The sequence below is a fragment of the Tachypleus tridentatus genome, chromosome 8 (genome assembly GCF_004210375.1).
Source record: "Tachypleus tridentatus isolate NWPU-2018 chromosome 8, ASM421037v1, whole genome shotgun sequence".
Taxonomy (NCBI): Eukaryota; Metazoa; Arthropoda; class Merostomata; order Xiphosura; family Limulidae; genus Tachypleus; species Tachypleus tridentatus.
Window position 1 is genome coordinate 92,685,899 of NC_134832.1, and position 24,276 is coordinate 92,710,174.

The window sequence follows — 24,276 nt, forward strand, 5'->3', positions numbered from 1 at the left end:
TGAATAATTATACAATAAGATTATTTTGCTATATTTGAAGTTGTCTTACTAGAGTATAATCTTTTGTAATCTCTTAGATAACTATACATTTGGGTCATTTGATCAGTTCTGATCTAATATTGTTGAGCTAAAATCTGTGGTCATGAGATAAGTTTGATAGATAATTGTATAATTAAGTCAGTTTGTCAATTCTGGTTGTGTGTTTTTCTGAACTGTAATTTTTTATCAAGATTTAAGTTTCAGAAATATGAAATTTAGTGTGTTTAGTCGGGCAATTAAGTGTGATGAATAGGATAAAAATTAGCATTTTTAGTGACCTGGGTTAGCACGTCACTTAGGATAATGGTTAGCTCCTCAAGTAGAAGGCAAGCTAAGATATTTAGAGGACAGAAATTAGTTTGTTGATGGTTTAAATTTTTTTATGCTTACTGCATTATTCAAAACATCAGTGTTTAACTTAATCTGTTTAAATTCTTTAAAAGTGTGCAAGTCTGTTTAAAAATCAGTTAAACATCTTAGACAAAATAATTCTTAATAAGTGTGGTTCTTGACAATAAATGCATAACATAATTTATTTTTTTACTTAGGTATTTGATTGAAAAAATAACATACCATTAATATTTTATACAAGTAATAATTATTTTTAACTACTTTTACCATACAGAATACATAAAGAATTTCCAAAATAGTCGAGGACTTCGTGGAAGACCAAGGCTCAGCATTCCAAACTTAATTCCTCAAGGTTCTTCCTTTCCATTGTTGAATGATGGTAATTATTTTTAGCTAATATTAAGATTAAAATTCACAGCTTTTCCATGTACACAATAAAAAGAAATACTGTTATCTGGTGTAAATTTAAAGCAATACCAAAAGTATTTAGAGTGACAGTGTATTTATTGTTACTTGTGAAACTATATTGTACTGATAATTTCTGTTTTCCATACTTATATTTATATTTTTTTATTCTTATGTGCAAACGTTAATCCTCATTGTCAGGATTCAGTTTTTGTTTCCTGTTCAACTTTTGATTTATTCTAATTACATCAGTAAAAGTGTAACTGAATTTTTAGTATTGATGTTTGTCACCTGAATTCATGAAATTCTGTAGTATTTGTCTTTTTAAACAATCTTACTTTCTTATAATTTTATTTTAAAATTATGTTCTTTTTTTAAAGACACTTAACTGATTGGTTTATTATAAATGGAAGAACATTTTATATTATTCTTTGTCCCTGTCACCAAAGGAGAAAATTATGTATAATTTCATTTTTAGGTGACATGGCTACCCTAAGTTTATGAATTTTTAATTATCTTTGATTATCTTTGTGAATAAAGTTATGAAAGTTTTTTTGTTTTTTTTTGTACTGTAAGAATTTGGTTAAATCCCAACAATGCATTGTGAGAATACTTCAGAAAGTAAGGTTCATGCACTTTACTGGCTGGATTTTTTATTTTTCAAGTGGTTGCAAGGCCTGTATTTGTCATGTAAGTATTCTTTTGTATAACATAAAATTATTTCTTACATCATTAGCATTTATTTATTTGTTTTGTTTTAGAAAACCAAAATCATCAAGTTAAAGATTGTGTAATATGTATGGATGCTGTTAGAGACTCGACTCTCCTCCCATGTTTTCATGTTTGTATCTGTACCAAGTGTGCTAAAATGTTGATGAAGAGAGAGGGATATTGTCCAGTATGTCGGAAAGAGATCACTGAAGTTGGTCCTCACTATTATCCATAAATCTCATATGTTTTTCACAAATGCAGTAGTATTGATTTCACTAATTGACTAAAGGTTAGGTGTAAAATTAAATTTTTTGGGGTAAAAGTTGGAATAAACTTCAAACCATTTGTGATGCAGATTCGAAAATTTTGTTGAGTTTATTTAAATATGAGAACTTTATCTGTTAATGAAAGTGCATATTAAAAATTTCAAAATGCAATTTTGTTGAGAAACTCGTTATTGTTAACTGGAAGAAAAGCTATCATATTATAATGTTTAGTTTGATTTGTATGTCTTTACCTGGGTATGTTAAATACTTTACCATATTAATAGTTGTTTGACTTATCAAGGATTTAACTTGTATAATCTCAAGTTCATAATCTTATTTTAAAATTTATTTTTTGTAGAAAAGCTTTGGGAGGCATATAGAAATTCAGAAAATACATATTCTACAATTTTGATTGCTTGAAATCATTATTTTTAATCCATTGTGTTAATCCATTGTCATTGCAGAATTTCTTTGAGTTGATTTAAGAATTTGTTTTATAGTATAGGCAGAAATTAAAATGTCACAGTGGTGGAAAAGTCACATGTTTAAGATACAGAAATAAAATATTGTATTTTTGTTTTTTTAAACCCCAATTTTAATTGGTAATTCCTTGGGAAGCTTATAAGTGATGTTCACCTTTCTTATTTAGTAAACTTCGTCAGAGGATTATTTTCACTCATGCATAAACACTTTTCATTGAATAAATTCACATCTTCAAGTTAGTATCATTCATACTGTACTCAATTTCCTATCTGGTTTAAATTTGATGCCCAAACTAGAGTTAACAGTGAATTCATAAAATGATGAGTGTGTAGTTATTTAGTTCCTTTAACTTAAATTTGAACTTTATTTTAAATAGAATAAAATTATCCTTTTGTGTATGTGACAAAAGGTTTATAAAGTCATTAATGCAGACCTTAAACATAATAACTTTTTGGTTAAAGAAATAAACCACAGTGGATCCTTAAGAAACATAAAATATATTTTTTCTGTAAAAAAAAAATTAACAGTTGACTTGTATAGTCTCTTTCAGAATGATACTTGTACAGTTAACTTTGAATTCCAGCCATACGTAGCAGATAATTTTAAAATAATAAAATGTCTATTAAAATAAAATAGGTATATACCATGTGTAAAAAATGAGAGTTTTATCATTTTGAAGTACAAATATTTGTGTTCATAGAAACCAGTAACATTGGGGATATTCCATCTACTAGATGTAATCAAAGCAACAGTTGTAAAATTAAAAAGCAAGCTACAGATTTAATAAGTAATCACAATCTGAATGATGGAATTCATGCCTCAGATCTCATTACAACTCACTGTCTATAGCTGGTTGTAGGCACAATAGTTTCCCTTAAAAATATAAAACTGGTATCATAAAACAGTCTTTATTTCTATCAAAGAAAATTACCTGACCTCTACCCTTGTCTAATTACTATTTGATATTAACACATGATATTAAGAACTGTGTAAAGTTTCTTTATAGCTTAAATAGTAATAATGCTATGCTCTTCCTCCTTCCTTACATCTCTCAAAACTGCATGCATAAATACTTCCTCATCAGTTTTTCTTTCTCTGTACATGCGTGCCATTTTTCCGCTGAAATTTGGATTTCTGTGGTTTTCAAACGGCCAACGATCACCCACGAGATTCGTGTAAATTCGAGGAGAAAATATGAGCGATTTGGGGGCCAGGTAGGTGGTTTTTGAGGAGAAATCATATTTTTTCAATGTTTATTGCAGAAAAAAAATAATCTGACCGCCATCTTGGAGGCAGTCTCGTGGTCTGGTATCGTTTGCATACCAGACGATAAAATATTCTCTAAGCTCCAAAGAAACAACAGCGATTGAAATGTTTAAAAGGAAAGATGTTCATTTTGATCCTGTAGACAAGAGAATGTGTAAGGACATTAGATCAGCAGCTTCAAAGTATACCTCAAAGCTGAGGGAGAATCAGAGGAAAAGGGCAGAAAGGCTTAAGGCCTATGGTTCTGTAAAATCTGGCCCAGCCACCTTGGCTAAAGAAAAAGTCCAGAAAGCTGCAGAGGCACAGAGAGCTGCCCATTCAGAGAAGGAGAGAAAAAAAGCTCGGAAGAGAGCACTGGAAACCCTTGTCTCGAAAAAGAGGAAAGTAGCCAAGATTGATTAAAGGAAATTAAGTGATTTGAAATTTGACTGTAATTTATGCAGCAGAGCAGAAGTTGATATCAGTGACTGAAAAACATTTTATTATTATCTGCAGCATACAGTGCCAGTGGCTTATTTTAAAGCATATCATTAATTTTATTTTGAAACAATGTCAAAGCTTTCCTTGATTTGCTGTTCAGTTTGTATTGTGAAAGAATGAAAAATATACTGATATTGAGGTACCAGTAATTTACTGACAAGATTGTATAGATGAACAAGTTTTACTGTAGGTAGTCATGTAGAGTAATTTTAAGTAATTTGAAATTTTAATGGAATACATGCAGCAGAGCAGTAGTTGTTGATGTCAGTGACTGTACAAAATTTAATTTCTGAGGCATATCACTGATATCAGTAGTTTAATATTGAACCATATCAGTAGTTGAATTTTTAAGCAATGTCATAGCTTTCCTTCATATGCTGTTTTAGTTTGTATTGTCAATTTGTGAAAGAATGGAAAATTCACTGACATTAAGGTACCAGTAGTATAATGACAAGATTGCATAGATGAACAATTTGAACTGTAGGTAGTCATGATTAGTCAAAAGAGTAATTTTATGTGATTTGAAAATTGTATGGAATATATGCAGCAGAGAAGTAGTTATTGGCAATGACTGTAAAACATTTAATTGGCAGCATACCAGTAGTTGATGATGATGATGTTATTGATGACAAAAAGGATAATAATGAAATGATTTGTATTTGAAATATTTACTGAGTTATTTTGGCTTTATTAACTCATATTACTAGTATATTTTGATTTAGAAAAAAATTAAACTGAATAAATAGCAAATAAACAATCTTAAATTTCATTTATTTACTTTTTATTTTATTTGTTAATTTTAGATATTTTGATATATCTTCTAAAAAATGAATGCAAATTAAAAGAATAAATCAATCTGCTAAAAACTGTAAATGAAAGTCAGGCTCGGCTGCGCTGCGCTGCGCTGTGGCATCTCTGGCGCCAGGCTATATACCTTTTCCTCTTTTTTTCATAAATGTCATTGGCATGTCTGTCTGTAGCTCATGTTCCTTGTTTGTCTGAAACTTCACTTGTCAAGTTCTTTGAGCTTTCAGTTTGTTTTATAGACATGGCCCATATTTTTTTTACCTATGGAGTAGAACAGACTACATCTGTCAATTCAGTTTTAATCCAATATCTGTCATCAAGAAAATTCTTTGTAATCAAAGAATGCCGATTATGAGGCGAACTCGTGAATTTCTTATCACTAAGCCTTGCTCTTCACAAAGTTATGATAATCGATATTCTCTCTTTTCATCCAACTGATAATCTGTCACTGCTTTCACCAAATTTTGCATTAACATCACACAGAATTTATATATAGCACTCTCCAAGTAATTTTTCTTTCATAAAGCATTGAGCAATTTAATATTTAATCAACAGTGACATGATTTATACTTTGGGTTTGTTTTATTTTTTAATTTTATGCACTGCTGAAGAGATTAACCTACAAGGTTAAGATGGTGAAAAAGTTTTACAGAAACTATTCTAAAACAGTTCATATTCATTTAATGAAAACTGGGTTTATATGAGCATGTAGGTGGAGAAGACTTGTATATTGGAGTAGATAAGAAGGAAGAGTTTTATTACTTTTGTTCATAGCAAATGAATTTTATTATATTATATATTATTATAGCTGCAGTATTCTAGTCATAACCATTTACATGTTTTAATCATTTTGTACATATTTCTATCAACCACATCCCCACAAATATTTAGTGGATTTAAAGAAAAGTTGCAATAATTTTGAAAAAGTAATCAGCTATATAACACGATACTCTAGAGTTCTTTATGAATGATGTGTTATTCTGCTAACAACTTTTACATTTTACATAGAAAATTTTAGCATTAACTGCATCTTGCTTTATGAAGTGTAACAACAGTTTTTTGAGAACTATTGGAATATACTTATTGTTTTTCAATTGCTGTCCTTTTTGTGAATACAAGATTAAAATCATCATAATATAATTAATGTAAAAAGAAAAACTGTTTTTCTCTCCAAAGTGATTATCGCTTCTTATAATGTTTTGCTATATTTTATGAAACTAAAAAAATAAAGTACTTGTGTTAAAGTTAGCATGGAGGATTTGCTCTTTTGTAAGTATTCACAAGGATTAGGTTGCAGAGATGTTAAGGAAACCCTAATTCTAGTATAAAAATGAAATATGGACATATACTTAAATTTCAAACTTAATATTTCCTGTGTGCTTTTCAGTGTTTTCCATCTTTGTTTGAATTGTGCTACCAATTATTTTGTTTTTTAATAAAATTAATTGTATTTTTTAAACTGTGTTAGAAATTATCATGTGTCATAATATTTCAATGATAGACAATCACAATTTCTGGTTACTCTTAAAGGTTTTGGTTTTAATAATATGACTGATTTAATCAAATTGATGACTTTCGTGTTCCACTTTCTTAAAACCACTGTTACTAGCAACACTTTAATGGCACTTTGAATTTTCCATAGCCAAATTTAAGCAAAGTTGAAAAACAATTCTTCAGTATTTTATAGTATTGATCCTTGATCCAGACAAATTCCACGTATTGCAAAACTGTATTAATGTAGTTTTATAAATGCTGCTGCAGTTCAAAACAGAGAAAGTGTTTTCCCACAAAATTAAAGCTCAGTTATCTTTTGGTTTCAGCTTCCTTGTTATTTTTAATGTGTGGCTGATGAGAATAAAAAGGAGAACTTTTGATTTATTGAAATATCTGAACTTACAAACTTTGTAAAGTGTTTAATCTGTTGAGTGGAAGACGTATCAGCTTTGAACTTATTTTTGACCAAAGGAAAGGTTAGATGTTTAAAAAAATTTTAGTATATGTTACAAATGAATTTAATCATATATGCAGTAGTTTGGTGAATTTTGTTTTGATTGAAGAAAGTATCAGAAATTTAATAGTTCTATTAAAGCTTCTATATCATATTTCTATTATTTAATTGGAAATTCAGTTAAACTATTTCCAATGATTTAAGTTCACACATTTAATAGTAATCTTATTTTAAAGTTGAAGAATACTATATTTTTGTACCATGAAATTTGAACACATCAACAATATGGCTGACTTAAAACTTAACAAAATATATCAGTTTTTTTCTGTTAGTTATCTACTTAACTCTTTTAACTTATTTTTCTAAGAAGGCAGTAATTAATGCTACCAGGATTTGACATTAGGTACACAAACTATCAAGATAATTTTTCAATAAATTCTCGGTTAACAGGAACCCATATCAGGATCTTTGGTATCGCAGTTTAACTTATTCGATATTTCTTTTATTCATTTCTTTATCTTGTTACCATAAAATACAGTGATTAATAACATTCTAAGAAGCATTAGGTTTTAATGAAAGTAAAAATTAAGATTCATGCTGTCTCCTGTTTAAACAGAACAAACTATTTGTCAGTTAATACCAACTTCACATAACTTTAAGTTCATGTTTGAACTGAAAACATTATGAATCATTCAATTGGTATTCAAAAACGTTTTTAAGTTTTACTGTTTTTGGGTTTTTTTATGTTTAATTTGCAATTAGTTCAACTTGGTATTCTGTACATAGTAGCAACTTCAAGTTGCTAACTTTTTATTCTTTTTTATTTATTCATTCACTGTTTATAGAAACTGATTACATGTAAAAGATTTTGGACTTTTGAATTATAATTAATAAACATTATTAGCTTTGCTGTGAGATTATGGTTGAAAATTGATGAAACAATGCACTTTAATTTGTACGAGTAGAAACATATTTAATTATATTGACTGCCAGGTTGATTTTTAGGTTTGCTCCAAATATGTGATTTCTTACTGGAAGCTCCATTCCCCCTTGTGGCACAATGGTATGTCTTTGGACTTAAAACACTTGAACCCGGGTTTCAATGCATGGGGTGAGCAGAGCACAGATACCTCATTGTACAGCTTTGTTACAAACAAACTGATTGGAAGATAATATTAAAGTAGAGTCTAAATTCTTTTTTTTGTCTTATGAAAGAAAACTGGGTAATCTCAGCTTTCAGCCAAAAGCATTGTTAACATCGAGGTATTCAGAGTTGAGTGTATTTTGAATATGCAAATCACTAAATCAAGCAACAGCTAAAGCTGAAGTAAAGTCTCATTGGAACAGATTATATCATAATGGCATCTCCATATTGTAAGTAGGTTGATACAACCAAAAGTTGGATGCTTTTAGGTAGGGTAGGTGTCGGACCTCTTCAGTGTAAAATATTCTTTTATTCAGGTCATAAATATGTGTTCAAAATGAGGATATAGAATTTTCAAGGTTGGGATATCTCCTGTACTTAATGGCTTAGGAATGTGGATCAACTTTGGGAACCAAGACCATCCTATCACCCTATATTTCTTCTACAACATAAACATTCAGGTGGTGCATAATTGTAAGCAGCTGGAGAATGAGATGGGAATACATGCTGTTTCAAGTAAAGACATGTTCAAAATGGTCTCTAGGAGATTATATTCCTCTTGCACTAGATGGATTATGGAAGACAGCAGTATGGAGTTAATTGCTTTGGATGTGATGGCCTTACGAGGAAACACTTGTGTTGGTGAAGTAAATGTATTTGACTACCATGTTAAATTTACCCAAAAGTGTTAACATATTCTCAGATAATGTTAAAATTTCTTATAAAATACTATGTGTGTCTATATATACTCTTCAAAAAAAGAAACGCAAAAGGCAAAATTTGAGACACATTGTTAACAAGTTTATTCCAGGTAGTTCTGTATGACATATGTGAAACTTTGCACATTCACTGCTGAACATCCAAAGTCTGCAAAGGCAACGTCCACGCTCACTAGTTGAAGTTTAACGTCACTCAACATCAATAACTGCTTGGCATCTCCTGCCCATGGAAGCGATGAGATGACAAATCACATCCTGTAGAATGGCTGTCTACTCAGCCTGCAAAGCTGCTGCAAGCTGAGGTAAAGTCTGCGGTTGAGGTTGTCGCCGTCGCAGACGTCGGTCCAACTCGTCCCAAAGATGTTTAAATGAGGTTTAAATCTGGTGATCTGGAGGGCCAGGGAAGAACGTTGATGTTGTGGTGTCTCAAGAAGACAGTGGTGAGTCGGGCTGTGTGAGGACGGGCGTTGTTATGTTGAAAAACGTTGTTGACGTTCACCATGATGGGTTGTACATGGGGCCTAAGAATCTTGTCGACGGTTGCTTATGGTCTGATCGGAAATCCTACGCAGCCCTGGTATGGTTGAGGCAGTAGATGTCACAGTGGTGATCCTATCCCGAAGGTGACATAACCGGATGTAGCAATCTTGTGCAGGCGTGGTCACAAGAGGTCTGCCAGATCGTGGACGGTCACAAGTTGATCCATGTTGTTGGTGATGATTCCATAGCCTTGTGATGGTGCTTGGGTGGATATTCACAGCTCTGGCAACATCTGATCGAGATTCGCTTGCTTCCAAGCGACCAATGGCGTTGTTGCATTGTGCTTCAGTCAGTCTTGGCGTAACTGTATTGTGTGTTGGTGGCTTAACACTGATCTATGGAAACTGAGAACCCATCACTTTTATAGGGATTTTGCACATGTTGCACTTGCAGAACATGCAGATCTCTCAAACACATTTATTGGACACAAATGCGTTTTGGTGAAAAATCCAATGTTTTCCTCCGTTTTCAAAGTGCACAACTTTTATTGTCATTTTGGTCTGACAATCAGTGCCTTAACACATGTAACATCACATACTCTGAGCTTGTAACGTTATTACATATATTTCTCTTTAAATAACAAAAATATCCCTTTTGCGTTTCTTTTTTTGAAGAGTATATATCAGTAACTACTCATGAAACATTTGCATTAAAAGTAATGCTGCATACATACATTTACAGTAATTGTAGCATTACCTCTGAGTTTATCTCAGTATAACATTCAATATTAAATATTACTTACCATGCCATGATATACTCAGTCTTAAGTTAAACATTTTATTTGCTACAGTTCTTTACAATTCACCCTGAATTCCATCCAGTCATGTTATTTAAGACTGTTAACATATCTAACACGTTATTACTACCAGTATTTTGTTTGTAACAATTAAATAACACCCAGACTAGAGATCACTTGTAGATAATGACTTAAAATTACTTATTTTTATTATGTTTTACACACAAAGATACAGTGAAGTATAATATATCTACTCATTCATCTAAGAGCAACTTTATGTTGTTAAATGATCTTTCTTTTGTCAGTATAACTATCATTACCTAACTCTCCCAGAAGTTCTAAGTTTATGAATTGTTAATTCTCTTTCTTGTTCTTGTTATTCCTCTAACTACTTTATTATTTCTATACATCTTTGTCATGTAGATGATAGAACCCACCATGTAAATGGTGTCTCTTAAGGAATACAAATCTCTCTTCTGAAATCTGCAGCAAATAGGAGATAAAAGAATTTTAAAGACCATCTGCTTTGGCTCTGTGTCTATTGTTGAGATGGGGTTTTCCATGAGGCTCCTTTGGCACTATATACATACATATATTACTTTCCAGGCTATACTTCAGGGTATGATCCTCCCTTACATCTAAGTACTTTCTGTTCCCATTTGCAGTAACTCATTGCAAAGTCTATCATTTTGGAACCTCTTGCTGATGTGGTGATTCCTGTTCAATTCAGGTACCTCTCTGATATTCTCCCTTATGTAAATTCCTCCTTCCAAGCCAACCTACTGCACAATGAACCAAACCAATGATTATTTCATCTAGATGCATATTTTATTTTCTTCTGGATAAAGACTTGCAATAATTCTTCTCTCCACCTGCTTATTCTAATAAATGTTTCTCATAAGCATTTCTCCAATCATATGTAGTATAGCTTATTGCCCTAGCCACATAAAACACCCATGTTTTATTGACAACCCGAGATATAATAAGTAGTTTAGCAATCTTGCATTCCACCCACGTACAGAAAACATTAACAACACAAAAAGGTTTCTTGTATTAAACTTTTATGATATTTTCAGAAAGAAAAAATCACAATTTTGATTTCTTTATTTACACTAAACCCTCCACCATTTTATCAATGTTGATTTCTAGCTGTGACTTCTTTGTAGAGAGGTGAATAGTATTTCTAAAGTTAAGGTTTTCCTTACTAAAAATGTATTTCAGACAGATACTTGCCTCTTCCCAGAGTCTTCCTTTCTACTTGTGGTGTTTCTTTTGCCTCATCCATAATGAGATTTTATTGAAATACAAATGCTCATGGGGTCTATTAGCGTAAAACATTTTGAAAGTTAATTTTATATATAATAAGACTTTAATATTGAAAACATTATTAAAACAGGACATAGGAGAAGGGAGTGCACCTGGTGTAAATCAACAGGGCCCATATCATTTGGTTACTTGAGTTCAACTAAATTTTGTTACCCATACAATAATGAAAAGTTTTTTTTTTCTCTCAAAAAAGTATATGTTGAAACTGCATATGGCGAGTCTTGCAAGGGGAAAATAATATCTTTGTTTAAAGTGGCAAAACAGGATGAGGAGCATATAACTAGGGGAAACATGAAGGCCCAGAATTTCTCTCTGAGCCCTGACAAAAAAAACAAAACAGGAATGATAGAAAGACAAACAAATAAGGAAAGTGTCAAAAACAATTTTTCTGTATGAATATATTTAATACTGATATAGATTAAAATGATTACTTTAAAATTTATAAAATGTCTCATTCTTTGTCCATGTGTATTTATGGAATACAATGATTTATTTAGGCCTTTCTTCAGTCCAGAAGATGTGCAAATGATGTACAGAGGTTAAGATGTGTACAGTAGTGTATAGAGGTTTTAGGCACAAAGTTAACATTAATTTTTTTTATCTTTACAAAATACATAAGGTTATAAGATAAAGAATGTTGAGTATGCCATCTATTTAATTATAAACATGTTGTGCAATTGTTTTTTAACTCTACCAGTTTATAACATTTTACACATTTTGATCCCAGTTACTTAGTTTTATTGTGTCATTGTTATGTTTACAATTATATTCTTTACAGCTTGCTTATTTTGTAGCTTCATAATATAAAATTTAACTGGATTGAAAGTCCTCTAGCAATTCATTATCACAGAAGAAACATAACCTTTAATTACTATAGAGCTCATCAATATAATTTAATTGCATTTTTTAAAACATTTTTTCAACATTTTCTATGCATTCTGCTTTATCATTATCAACAGATACTTTCATGATTATTTGTACCCACCTCTTGATTTATCTATTTGGATAAAATATATCATGTTTACTTCATTCTTTCCATCCCTCCCAGTAGTACAATGGTATATCTTTGTCCTTACAACAGGTTTTGATACCTATGGTGGACAGAGTACAAACAGTCCAAGATGTAGCTTTGTGCTTAACTACAAACAAACAAATAATTCTTTCAAATGTGATTTTTTTCTCTCATGAATGACTTTCAGTCACATATTTACTTGTATTTCAGATTATAAGAAAATTCCAGTGTCCTAGAAAATATAGATGAGAAATTGTTATATTTGTATTCCTATGGTAAGCCTTTGTTTTTTTAATGAGGCATCACTTTGTAAAACATCAGATCTTCAGATCTTGTTTAAAGCATAAAATTTTAAACATTAATTAAAATTTATTCATTCATTCATAAAAATACACCTATACTTTAAAATGAGAGCCTGGCATGACCCAGTGGTTAGGATACTCAGCTCACAGTACTGGACCTGGACCATAAGTTCAAATCTCTTCACAGAACATGCTCAACTTTTCAATTAAGGAGACACAGTATATTCTGTTCAATCCAACTATTTATTAGTAAAAAGTAGCCTCAGAGTGGGGTTAACTAACTATCTTCTTTCTAGAAGTTATAGACTAAAGTAGCAATTATTAGTGCAGATAGCCCCTTGTGTAGCTTTGTGCTTAAATACAAACAATTTCTATAGTGTAATAATAGAAGTCAATAAAAAATGTGATAACGCATTTTCTGGATTTTCAGTTTCATTAAGAATTTGTTAAGCATAAAAAATTTAATTACTCTTGCACTAACACCTACACACCCGATGATTCTGCTGTGTATGTTCGTCGTTATCAATAAACAAAATAAAAGTATTGGTCACCATACTCGTAAATGCATTTGGAAATCATTTTGTGATAAGGTCCAATCCCTGCGCAAGATACTGGAGATACCAAGAATCTGTGATAGGTAAAAGAATGTATAAGCATACATTCACTTGTCTCAATATTATACTGGTGTTAACCTATCAAGCTTTCAATGAACCAAAGACATTAGACCCGTGTAATATGCAAGCAAAACAGCTGTTCTTTTACAGTCTTTATTTAGCTAATTTAATTTTCTTTAATTCATCGAGAATTTTTATGCATACACATATATATATTTGTTTGCCTGTTTAAAGCAGTGTCATATTGAAATATCAGCTGTGTCCACCAAAATGAATCAAACGAACTCCAATGTTGTTGGTATGTAGACTTACTGCTGTCTTACTGCAGGACACTCGTATATGTAAGCCTTAAAGTAGAAGAATAGTAACGGATTATGCTTTAGTTATAGCTACCTATTTATCTTGGCCATTCTCTAATTGTATCACGTGTATCTTCTTTGTGGGAGAAATTGATGCAAGGTAAAATGTATTGTACGAAGTTAGACAGCGTTCTTTTCCGTTTATAAGTAGTATGATACCTTGGGATATACCATCCCTTATTTTTTGATCGGAATTAACAACAGTGATGTAGGTGTTACACGTGCCTTGAGAACACGAGCATTGTATAACTGAACATATATAATGCCATTTTTCTCAGTTTAGAACAGATCTTTTCCGTCATTTTTACATAGTTCCAAAGGTCTAAAGATATCTGAGAGCCCTCACCTTAAAACTTAAATAAAGGTGCTATTCTCCATCTACATACTCATTGTTTTGTATTGAATAAAATTTGTTTTTCCTGTGTTTTGTAAGATGCCCAAACAACAAACTTAATCAAAAACAAAATAACTGGTTTAAAATCGATAATAAAATCGTTGTCGGACATCTCGTTGTTTGAAGGTTCTACCAAATCTTCAGAGGAAAAACATTTTAACTGAAAGTACCACAAGCAAATGTCAAACGCACTTAGGTAAGAGCTTTGTTATCAAAATTACAGGGTATGATTTGATTGCATATTTCAGAAAATCTATGGAAATTTCTTAAAAGTATATAATAAAAGTTTTTACGGTACTGTTATAGATGTATTTTATTGTTAGTTATTTACACAACTTTACCCCTTCAGCTGTTCATGCAGCATTGAGATGTTTAGTGAATTTTTGGTTGCAAAAACTTCTGTCGTAAAAGTATCAATGTGAACCAATACTTCAATGAAACATTAGAAGTGTTGATGCATTGTCAAATAATCCTTGATTAAAAATAGCTTTAAGTATTACAATAGTAAAGTTATCTGTTTCATCCTAAACGACGTTAGCCAGCATTCAGGGACGAATTTGATGTTGTGTGGGCTCAGGGTATAATAATTTTTGTGGGTTCTACATTTCATGTAATTTTACATAGAATAAAATTATCAATGGGCCCCATTAAGAACATGGGCCATGGTGCTGAGCACCCTCTAGCTCCTACCTAAATACGCTATTGCCAGTACTGGAACAAACGTTAACTTCTTTTTTATTAAGTTGTGATTAACTTAGCGGTGCAATGAAGAAATTAAAATGTTTAGAGCATTTAGCTATTACAAGAAATATTCTAAATGGTCAGAATTAGCGGTCCAATGAATGAATTAAAATGTATATAGTATTTGGCTATTACAGCTTTGTTAAGAAACAGACATCCCAGTCCTGCTGATGAGCTACACCACCACATTGAATGGAACTAAACATTAAATTTCATAATCCTTCATTTTAAATTTGATTATAAACGAAACCTTGCTGCTGGGCTTTATTGACAATTGTAGAAATAAATGATATCAGAGTATGTAAATAAATATGATTTAACAAAAATATTAGGTTAAACACTGGCCGTTTTCTTCCTCCTTGTAGCCTAGCTAAACAAAGTTAAGCCAAAATAATACAGCAGGCCCTTGTTCCATCACATGAATTATTCAATCTAAAAATCAACAAAGGCAGGCAAAGCAGAGATCGTTATAAACGATTATCCATGGATGTGAAATTCCATGCTTTGCAATTGCACATAGGCAATATATTATTAAAATTGTGAATTCCCAATGGTTTGATTTAAGTAGATAAATGTGTATTGAATTTTACCTTGAATGTTATAGTTATATCGATTGTTACGTATTGTAATTTATTTCGGACGAGTCTCTACTTTATTATGTGACGTAACGTTACGTATTAGTATTTCAAATAACTGGAAATTTTAATTTTAACTAAGAAGTTAATTAAGTGTTAATATGCATCAAATTTATGATATTTGCTTACAATATTGATACACACAATTTTATTTTTAAACACAAATATACTTTAATATACAAGCAAAAAACGATACAATTTATTATAATGTTTATTACTACTAGTTATTACAAATAATGGTTTATATACAGGTTTCAAACTAACAGACAATACTGAATCTTATATTCGGTTTAGAGCTGAATTCAGATACACGACGAGCAAATCAATTCTGAGTTGATATTGTCACACCTTGCTTAAGCTAACGCTGTTTTTTCTTGGCTAGCCTCACACCCTTACAAGTTGTCTTTTACAGACGAAGGCATTTAATGTCCTCGTATAAATAATAACGTTCGAAAAAAATGCACTGCAGTTGAACGGTTTCTAATGTTCGAAATTTATATATGTAGACGTTCCTGGTCAAAATTATTAGTGTTTCGATTAATAAATGCCCCCCGCTAGTACAGCGGTATGTATCCGGATTTACAACGCTAAAATCAGGGGTTCGATTCCCCTCAGTGGGCTGAGCAGATAGCCCTTCGTGGCTTTGCTATATGAAAAACACACACAAACACACACACGATTAATAAATAAAAATCACAATTATAGTTTCCGCGGCCTATACAACACTGACTGTAGCTGAAAAGTGGTTTTTAACGTAACTCATTTACTAGGTACTTCAAATGTCTGTTTTTCAGCATAAAGTCTGTTTTTGTTTTTTTAATTTCGCACAAAGCTACTCGAGGGCTATCTGTGCTAGCCGTCCCTAATTTAGTAGTGTAAGACTAGAGGGAAGGCAGCTAGTCATCACCACCCACCGCCAACTCTTAGGCTACTCTTTTTCCAACGAATAGTGGGATTGACCGTAACATTATAACGCCACCACGGCTGAAAGGGCTAGCATGTTTGACGCGACGGGGATGCGAACCCGCAACGCTCAGATTACTAGTCGCACGTCTTAACACGCTTGGCCATGGCGGGCCCCACACACAGTCTGAACCGATAAAAATTACATTTAATACTTATGTACATCTGCAATATATGCAAGATACCACTAAGTCACATTCTTTATCCAGTGTATCATATAGTTTCCTGTTTTACAATAGCCATCCAGAAAATGTTACGCTTTTAATTTCTCGGAAAGTTTTTATTCTTCATTTTTGTCCTTCTTCCTTCCCCTGGTGGTATAGGAATATGGCCGAGATCTTATAACATTAAAAATTGCTTTTCGGTGGCGAGCACAGCACGCTTGTTCCATCGAGTAGTTTTGCACAATAACAAAAAGGAAGGAAAACTGTAACTCATATGTATATTTTTGATGCGAAATTATTATCAGTTTGTTAAATTATACATCAGAGTTTACTGCTAATCAGCGACCCAGAGAAGTAATGGCGGCATCCATGAGGGTGTTTCTAGTCAGAAACGTTTTTCAGAGTTTAGTGAAAAGTAGTTATGGTAATGGTTGACATTTCTCAGCTGCTAAGCATAGATACTGAAATCATGTTGTTCCTTCAATTTTGTTTATTTTATTTTCGTAACGCTGTTTTCAAACTTGACTTTCGTCGACTTTAATTTGTAATTCTATTTCAATTTAAGTATTTATACTAGTATAACAGTATAAGTTATAACTTGTAAGTGTTATATTACTATACGTATAATTTATAAATTCTAGTATAAATTATAATAATAAAGATATTGCATTCTGTAAATTGAGTGATACTTACACTGTTAATAATACTATTATTAGCTCTAACTTTTAGGATATAATTCAGGTCATACTGAAGAATAAAGCAGATAATATAAGAATAAATAAAGTTGGCAAAACTTTTTCGTGAATTAAAAGAAGTGTTACGTGTGTCAGTGAACTTTAGGCAACTGAATGAAATATTTAGATTAGCTGTTTTTTTCATTATTTTATGTTTCTCATCATTATCACAGTTAAAAAAGGTAAAAAGTCACTACTTATGAATATTATTAAAAGAAGTATGAATTTTGTGCTGTGAAAACTTTTTTGAAGTAAGTGATTATGTTATTAAAACTTGGCATGTACATACATATTTATGTGTATGGAATTACTTATATGGATTTTTTATGTTCTTTTAATTATGATCACCACAAATTGTTAAAGTGTCTTGTGATTTAAGTGTAGTACTTTAAGAGTTTACCTGTCACTTTGAGTTTGAAACAAAATGTTTAATCCCAAGAGGCTATGTGAAATAGTTTGTTAAATTGTTAGATCTAACATCTGAATATGCATTTGTACCCACATCTCTAATTAATTGACTAAACTTTATCATACAGCAATTTTGCTGACCATGTGAAATAATACATATCAGTATGTTATATTAACAATGATATCTAATATCTTGATCTTTCTTATGCTTTTAATTACATAGTTCGTTTTTACCATTTTTTATTTTATGAGTAATCACACTTGCAAGTTATTGCTTTTCTACATTAGTTATTACAAGTTTCTTATTCTATTTCTTTCAAACATTTCATGTATAATAAGTAATATTATACAAGTTATTGAGAACATAAAAATATAATTCATTAAATGGTTTGGACATGAAACATTAGTATAAGTTCCACTATTACATTTGTCAGTGAATGCTGTCCACACATTATGTTTTTAGGAAAAGCCATTTATCTTACCTCTTTGTACACTGCTGCTTGCATTAAAAAGGATTTTTGAAAGGTTTGAGTTTTGTTTATCTCTCATCTTTGGTTTCTCTATACAAGCCACACTTTGTATAACTCTTAAATGTCCAGTTTTAACATTCAGGCCTTATAGCCTAATTGTTACACTGTATGTAAAGAAACTAAATATAGCTTGTGTTTTTGGTTTGACTCAGGTACCCCTCTTTCCATAAAACATCTGTGGGTTAGAAGTGGAGTAACTTCCTCATTTCTCTTTGCTGATCAGACACAGTTTTTTCAATCACGTCATAGTAGTTCTATCTTTACAAAATGTAAGTACATTTTGTCTGTTGATAAGTAAATATTTATGCTGATTTTGGATGAATATTCTGGTATGTATGTATTACACAGCAATTTGCAGTTTTACAAAAGTTTTAGTATTCATTAATTGTTTGTTTGTTTCTTTTTGAATTTTGCACAAAGCTACTTGAGGGCTACCTGTACTAGCTGTCCCTAATTTAACAGTGTAAGACTAGAGGGGAGGCAGCTAGTCATCACCACCAACTGCCAACTTTTGGGTTACTCTTTTACCAATGAATGGTGGGATTGACTGTCACATTATAATGCATCCACTGCTGAAAGGGTCAAGCATGTTTGGTGCGATGGGGATTCAAACCCGTAACCCTCAGATGACGAGTCGAACGCCTTAACCCACCTGGCCCTGCCCGGCTGTATTCAGTAATAAATGAACCATGGATTAATTATCAAAACATAATTGGAATTATTACATTGTTTTGAAAATTTTTTTAAAATTTAATGCTTATATCTTATGTTAAAAAAAAAAGAAAAATTGATTTGTACTGTACCTGTGAATTATGGAACATAAAATAGAATTAATGCTAAAAGTTCTAGAAGAATTTCTTGAACATTAATTCATTTATACATAACATTTAGAAAAACATTTGTTATAGAAACAGAAAACAATAGAACAATATAACCCTTATCAATCACATTCATTAAAATTATTAATGCAGTTTTGAGAAATTTAGAAAAAAACAGAATACACATGTTTCTTGTTTTTTCTTGTGTGTGTGTTTTTAGTAACTGCTGAACAACTTTGGAAGGGTGTTACAAGTGTCAGTAATGCTGGTAAAAAGAGAGGTAGAGGAAAAGGTGTGGGAAAGAAAACTGCCAAAGACTTGAATAAAGGGCAGGTAATTGGAGTTGGTTAGTACTGAATTTTGTTTTATTATCAACTATAATGTACTAGATATATTAGAACAGGATAAATGAAAATGTTTTTAGTTGGTATTAAGATACCAGTTTAATTCCTTATGAAATTAACTTACCTTGGAAGTGTAAAATTACACATAAGTAAGTTTAAAAGGTTTAGAATCACAAAAGTTAGAATATTCTTAGTAAATATTTTAAGTCTGGGAATATAAGAAGCCTTTAATGAGTTAAACTGATTGAAATACAATTTTTATGTTAAGAATAAAAATACTTATTTTCATTGTACAGTTTCATGTTTTATTTTCATAAACTCAAAATTGTTCAATATACTTCAGTTTTTTAAAAATAAAACTTTGTTTTATCAGTTATTTTCTCAACTCTAACACCAGTTGTAGCAAATTCATCACTGTATAGTGAAATAAAAACTGGAAAAATATTCAAGAAAGTTAATATTTTTTCTTCATCTGTGAATGGATCATTTGTTGTCATATCTATTTAATTATTTTCACATCTATTTTCTTTAAATGTCATTATTCTGTTACTATACAAATTTCCAAGGAAGCTGTTTATAACTCCATGAAAAGCAAAAAGTCCCAGGGAGAGCTGTTATTTGTCACATCCCACAGATAAAGTAAACAAATCGACCGATTTACATATGGTTTGAACTTGCAAACTTGAGTTTCTAAGCTCATAAAATCTTAAATTGCTTTTTTTTATATAACCAAAGAGGTTTTTAATATGTAAATTCTAATTACTTTTGTTAAAGAATGTATACAATGCATAAAAATATGCATGGTAAACAAGATGTACTTTTGCTTAGAGTATGCTTCAGTAACCCCCTTTTTTTTTTTCACAGTGTTAGTTGTCTAAAATCAAATTGATGAGCTTTTAAATATGCATTTTTAGAACAGAAAAGTTAAGCATTAGAATAAAATGCCCTAAAACTAATTGATGTAGCTTTCTAAGTAATTTATAAATAAGAGCATTCCATCACTGCTAGAAGCAACAACTTCACTCAACACATTTCAAGCTTTTCCTGTGAACTAAAGTCTTGAGTCACTAAATATGAATAAACAGTCTTAAGATTCCAATATTGTATAATACACTTTCTCTATTGGTTTTAAACCTGTCCATCATAAAGGTATACATGATGTAATAATTGGCTTGAAATGCATGAAAAGATAGGAAGAACTTTTCAAGTGGGTTTTACAAATTTGTTTACGTTTCAACAAATCAAGAAGGTAAGAAGTTCAAATTTTTTATTTCTGCTTGTAATTATAAATGGTTTGTGTTTCTAATTAGCTGCAAGTCACAACAGCCTATCTTTAATACTAAAAAATTTTGAAAGTGAGAAATCAAAACCAAAATGATTTTGATCCTTTACACAGAAGAGTAAAGATTAAGAATATTAATGTTTCAATTTGAAATCAAGAAGTTAAAATGTAGATAATATTAAAATTTAAATTATAAACTGCATTGTGATGCCATGCTTATAGATGTATATTGATAGTAATGCTCTGAAAGTAAATTTTAAAAGTAACCCTGAAAGGTTGTAATGTGTGCACTCTGAACCAGTTGTACTTATATGGTTAATATTAATTTGTAGTACATTATATTTCTGAAGTTTGTTAGTCTAGATACCTAAGATAGTTAGAATGATTTAACAACAAAAAAAGAGCTGTTTTATAGCCTAAAAAATTCAGAAAGTTTTAAATGTTATTGTTAATGTATGTGGAAAATTTGGAAAACTTTTCTTCTTGAGTGGTTAATTTGTTTCATTCAACATTTATTAATTCTTTCTTGAATGTGTATAAAGATGTACATTTATAGTATGTGTATTTATGTCTGTAGGAAAAATCAACATGATATGGCCTGGATTAAATGCACCAGTATTAAGAGGTAAGGAAGTTGTTGAAAGACGGGAGTTACCCCCTGATAAAGATCGAGAGGAGAAATTGTTAAAGATGCGTGATGAGATGGGAGGTTTCAGGCCTTTGAGGATCTCACCATTAGAGCGAGGCTGGTCAGGAACAAAAATGCCAGGAAGAAGCATTGGACCTCCAGACTCCATTGGTGAAGGTAAGAAACTATTGTTAGTTGTTGTTTTTTCAGCAGTTTAAGTTTACTATTTTCTATAGTTTACATAGCCATAAACTAATACAGTCTGTAGCCAATATATGGTTGTACTGATTTATCTTTTATCAAGTAAAAGTAAATTTCCCATAGGTACCCATAGTCCTAGGTTCACCCCCTTGGTGTGGATTTCTGTACATGGTGAGGGGACCTCCCAGGGAATGTTCTGTTCTTTCAGTTTACCTCCTCTGGGATCTAAACATCCACCCATGTGTTTGCCAAGCATGGCAACCCATGAAGGGGAGGAGAGGATCCTGGTGGTTGAGGGGTCCAACCTTAACACACCACTGTGGCCTTGAATTCATGTAGATGGATAGCTTTGGGGTGGCTCCCCTTGGGTCAGTTGGCTGGTCCACTTGGGCTAGGGTCAACCAAGTACCAGTTTTGGATGATCTTAACATTTGTGGACATTTTATCTGATGCTGGTGTTTGGGTATAGTGCTCATGAAACCGTGGTGTTGCTGCAGTGTCCTTGTTTGACATTGTAGTGTGTCCCATCGTAGGGCTTCATGGTGGGTGGGGTCAGTGGGCACCGAAATTTCCCTTTTTTTATTATGGATCCTCCAAATAAAAACTTAAATAAAATAGTTGATAAACATTCCACAGGTAAACGACCACGTCTTGAAGATTCTGAGCAGCGATCTTCAACATCTGTAACACCTGTTGCACCTTTTTTCTTATTCTACATTTTCTTTCAGACAAATCTTTAGGACAAATATCTCCCTTTTTTTATTTGGAAAGAACTGGAGGGACTTTCTGGCTCTCCAAAGTCAGTAAAGAAGCTTCGGTCTGGTGACATATTGGTGGAAACATCCATATCTCAACACAGTGAACTCCTCTTGCATTCATAGGCGATTGGTGACATACTTATAGAGGTTAGGCATCCTGCTACTTTGAATTCATCATGAGGAGTTATTGTTGAGAGGGATTTGAAGAACATCCCTGAGTCAGAGATTCTCGCTGGTTTCTCCACTCAACGATTTACTGCAGTGAGGCGTATTTCCACTCGCAAAGATGGAATTACAATGCTGACCAATATCCTCGTTCTGACATTAACATCACCATATCCACCTGCCACCATCAAGGTGGGTTATCTTAATTCCAAGGTACTGCCATACCTTCCAAAGCCTCTCCGATGTTTTCAGTGTCAGAGGTTTGGAACTCAAAGACGTCATGTTGTGGTTTCGTGACGTGTGCTCATTGTGGTGGAGAGGACCATGATGCCTGTGAGTGTGAAATGGACCCTCATTGCATCAGTTGCAATGGCTCTCACCTGTCCTACTTTCGTTCTTGCCCTAAATGGTTGGAAGAAAATGGGGTGCAGGATCTGAAAATGATTCATAACATTACTTATCCTGAGGCTCAAAAGTTGCTGTCCAACACTTCATGTCAGACATATATTGCTACACTTCATTCCACTACTACAGTGGGAGTGCAGACAGATCTCTCTGCCTCCAAAAGAATTGTTCTCAAAACAAATGAAATGTCTTTTGACCTCCATGGTTAAAAAAGTTGATGAATCAACTTCAACACACATCTCTGTCCCTTACATACATTACAACAAATCCCAAGATCCACATCCTTTGGTTTCAGGTACAGGCATTTTTATGGATATATCTTCTTCTCCCACTCCAAGATGCAAAACAATCATTTTTTCACGTCCTTAGTCACTGGAATCCTCTTCCAACAACAAAGACCTGCCCAATCGATTCAGGGCAGGATCCATAGAGGTCAATAGACTTCCCTCGAATAAGGACAGTTAGGAAAAAAGACGTGCTTGTAAACAGAAGGGTTCTCCACCCAATTCGCTTACACATAAATAAAAATGGCCACCTTGATATAATGGAACTGTCGAGGTTTACATTCTAATCTGGATGACATCAAAACACTGATTGCTTCCTACCATCCTGTATGTTTTCTCTACAGGAAACATTTCTGAAACCTTCCAATACGGTGGTTTTCGATGGTTTTCTTTGTACAGAAATGACAGGCTGTGTGATGGAGGGGTGGCACTATTGGTTAATCAGCATGTGCCCACCTTGTCTTTGTCACTCAACACACCCTTGGAGGCCATAGCCATCCGTGTTTACTTGGGTCATACCATCACTGTTTGTTCTCTCTACCTGTTGCTTGGAGAGACACAGGATTAATCTGACTTTGATGCTCTCGTTAAACAGTTGCCATCTCCCTTTTTAATCCTGGGGGACTTTAATGGACATCACATCCTCTGGGGAAGTGCTGATATTGATAGGAGGGGTCACTCTGTAGAGCATATGCTCTCTGATCACAACCTTTCTCTTTTCAATACTGGTTCTTCTACTTATTTTCATACCCGTAGTCAGTTCTTTACTTCTATGGATCTCTCAGTTTGCTCCCCTTTACTCTTCTTCCTATTTTTCTTGGAGAGTTGACAATAATCCACAAGGGAGTGACCATTTTCCTATAATTTTGAGAAAAACTGGCCATGGTTGATGCCACCCGATCCACGTGTCCTGGTGGAAGCTGGATCATGCAAGCTGGCCCTCTTTCACTGCTTTTTCAGAACTTGATCCTGCTATCGTCTGTAAGCCATCAACAGATGACTGTGTGGCGGCAGTAACTGACTGTTTTATACAAGCAACTGCTCAATGTATTTCTAAAACCTCAACATCTTTTCCACTACATCCTCATTCATGGTGGAATCCTGCCTGCCACATAGCACGGAAGGCTCATAAATGGGTGTAGGATACTTTCCATAGATATCCCTTACTCTCAAACCACATCGCTTTCCAGCGGGCCCGTGCACATGCTTGATGGGTAAGACGTCAAAGCCAGAAGGAATCTTAGATTAAGTTCACAACTGGCATATCTTCTATCACCAGTTCCAAAGTCATATCGGACAAGATTCAAAAGGTCA

General features: G+C 32.6%; 2 protein-coding genes across 3 annotated transcripts in view; both read left to right on the forward strand.

Moving 5' to 3' along the window:
* The window catches only part of LOC143222945 (5-formyl-3-hydroxy-2-methylpyridine 4-carboxylate 5-dehydrogenase-like), a 42,806-nt gene extending 40,441 nt beyond the window's left edge, over positions 1-2,365 (forward strand). Inside the window, exons 8-9 of one of the 2 annotated variants that reach the window (XM_076450178.1) lie at positions 665-769; positions 1,557-2,365. In XM_076450178.1, the coding sequence (XP_076306293.1) occupies positions 665-769; positions 1,557-1,741 (290 nt within the window). In that variant the 3' untranslated portion in view covers positions 1,742-2,365. The remainder of the gene's footprint in view (positions 1-664; positions 770-1,556) is intronic. The other variant, XM_076450179.1, reaches the window with a different exon arrangement.
* A 14,153-nt stretch (positions 2,366-16,518) lies between these two features.
* Positions 16,519-24,276, forward strand: part of mRpS5 (mitochondrial ribosomal protein S5) — a 38,955-nt gene continuing 31,197 nt past the window's right edge. Inside the window, exons 1-4 of the mRNA XM_076450181.1 lie at positions 16,519-16,829; positions 18,230-18,346; positions 19,116-19,241; positions 21,099-21,326. Of these exons, the coding sequence (XP_076306296.1) occupies positions 16,763-16,829; positions 18,230-18,346; positions 19,116-19,241; positions 21,099-21,326 (538 nt within the window). The 5' untranslated portion in view covers positions 16,519-16,762. The remainder of the gene's footprint in view (positions 16,830-18,229; positions 18,347-19,115; positions 19,242-21,098; positions 21,327-24,276) is intronic.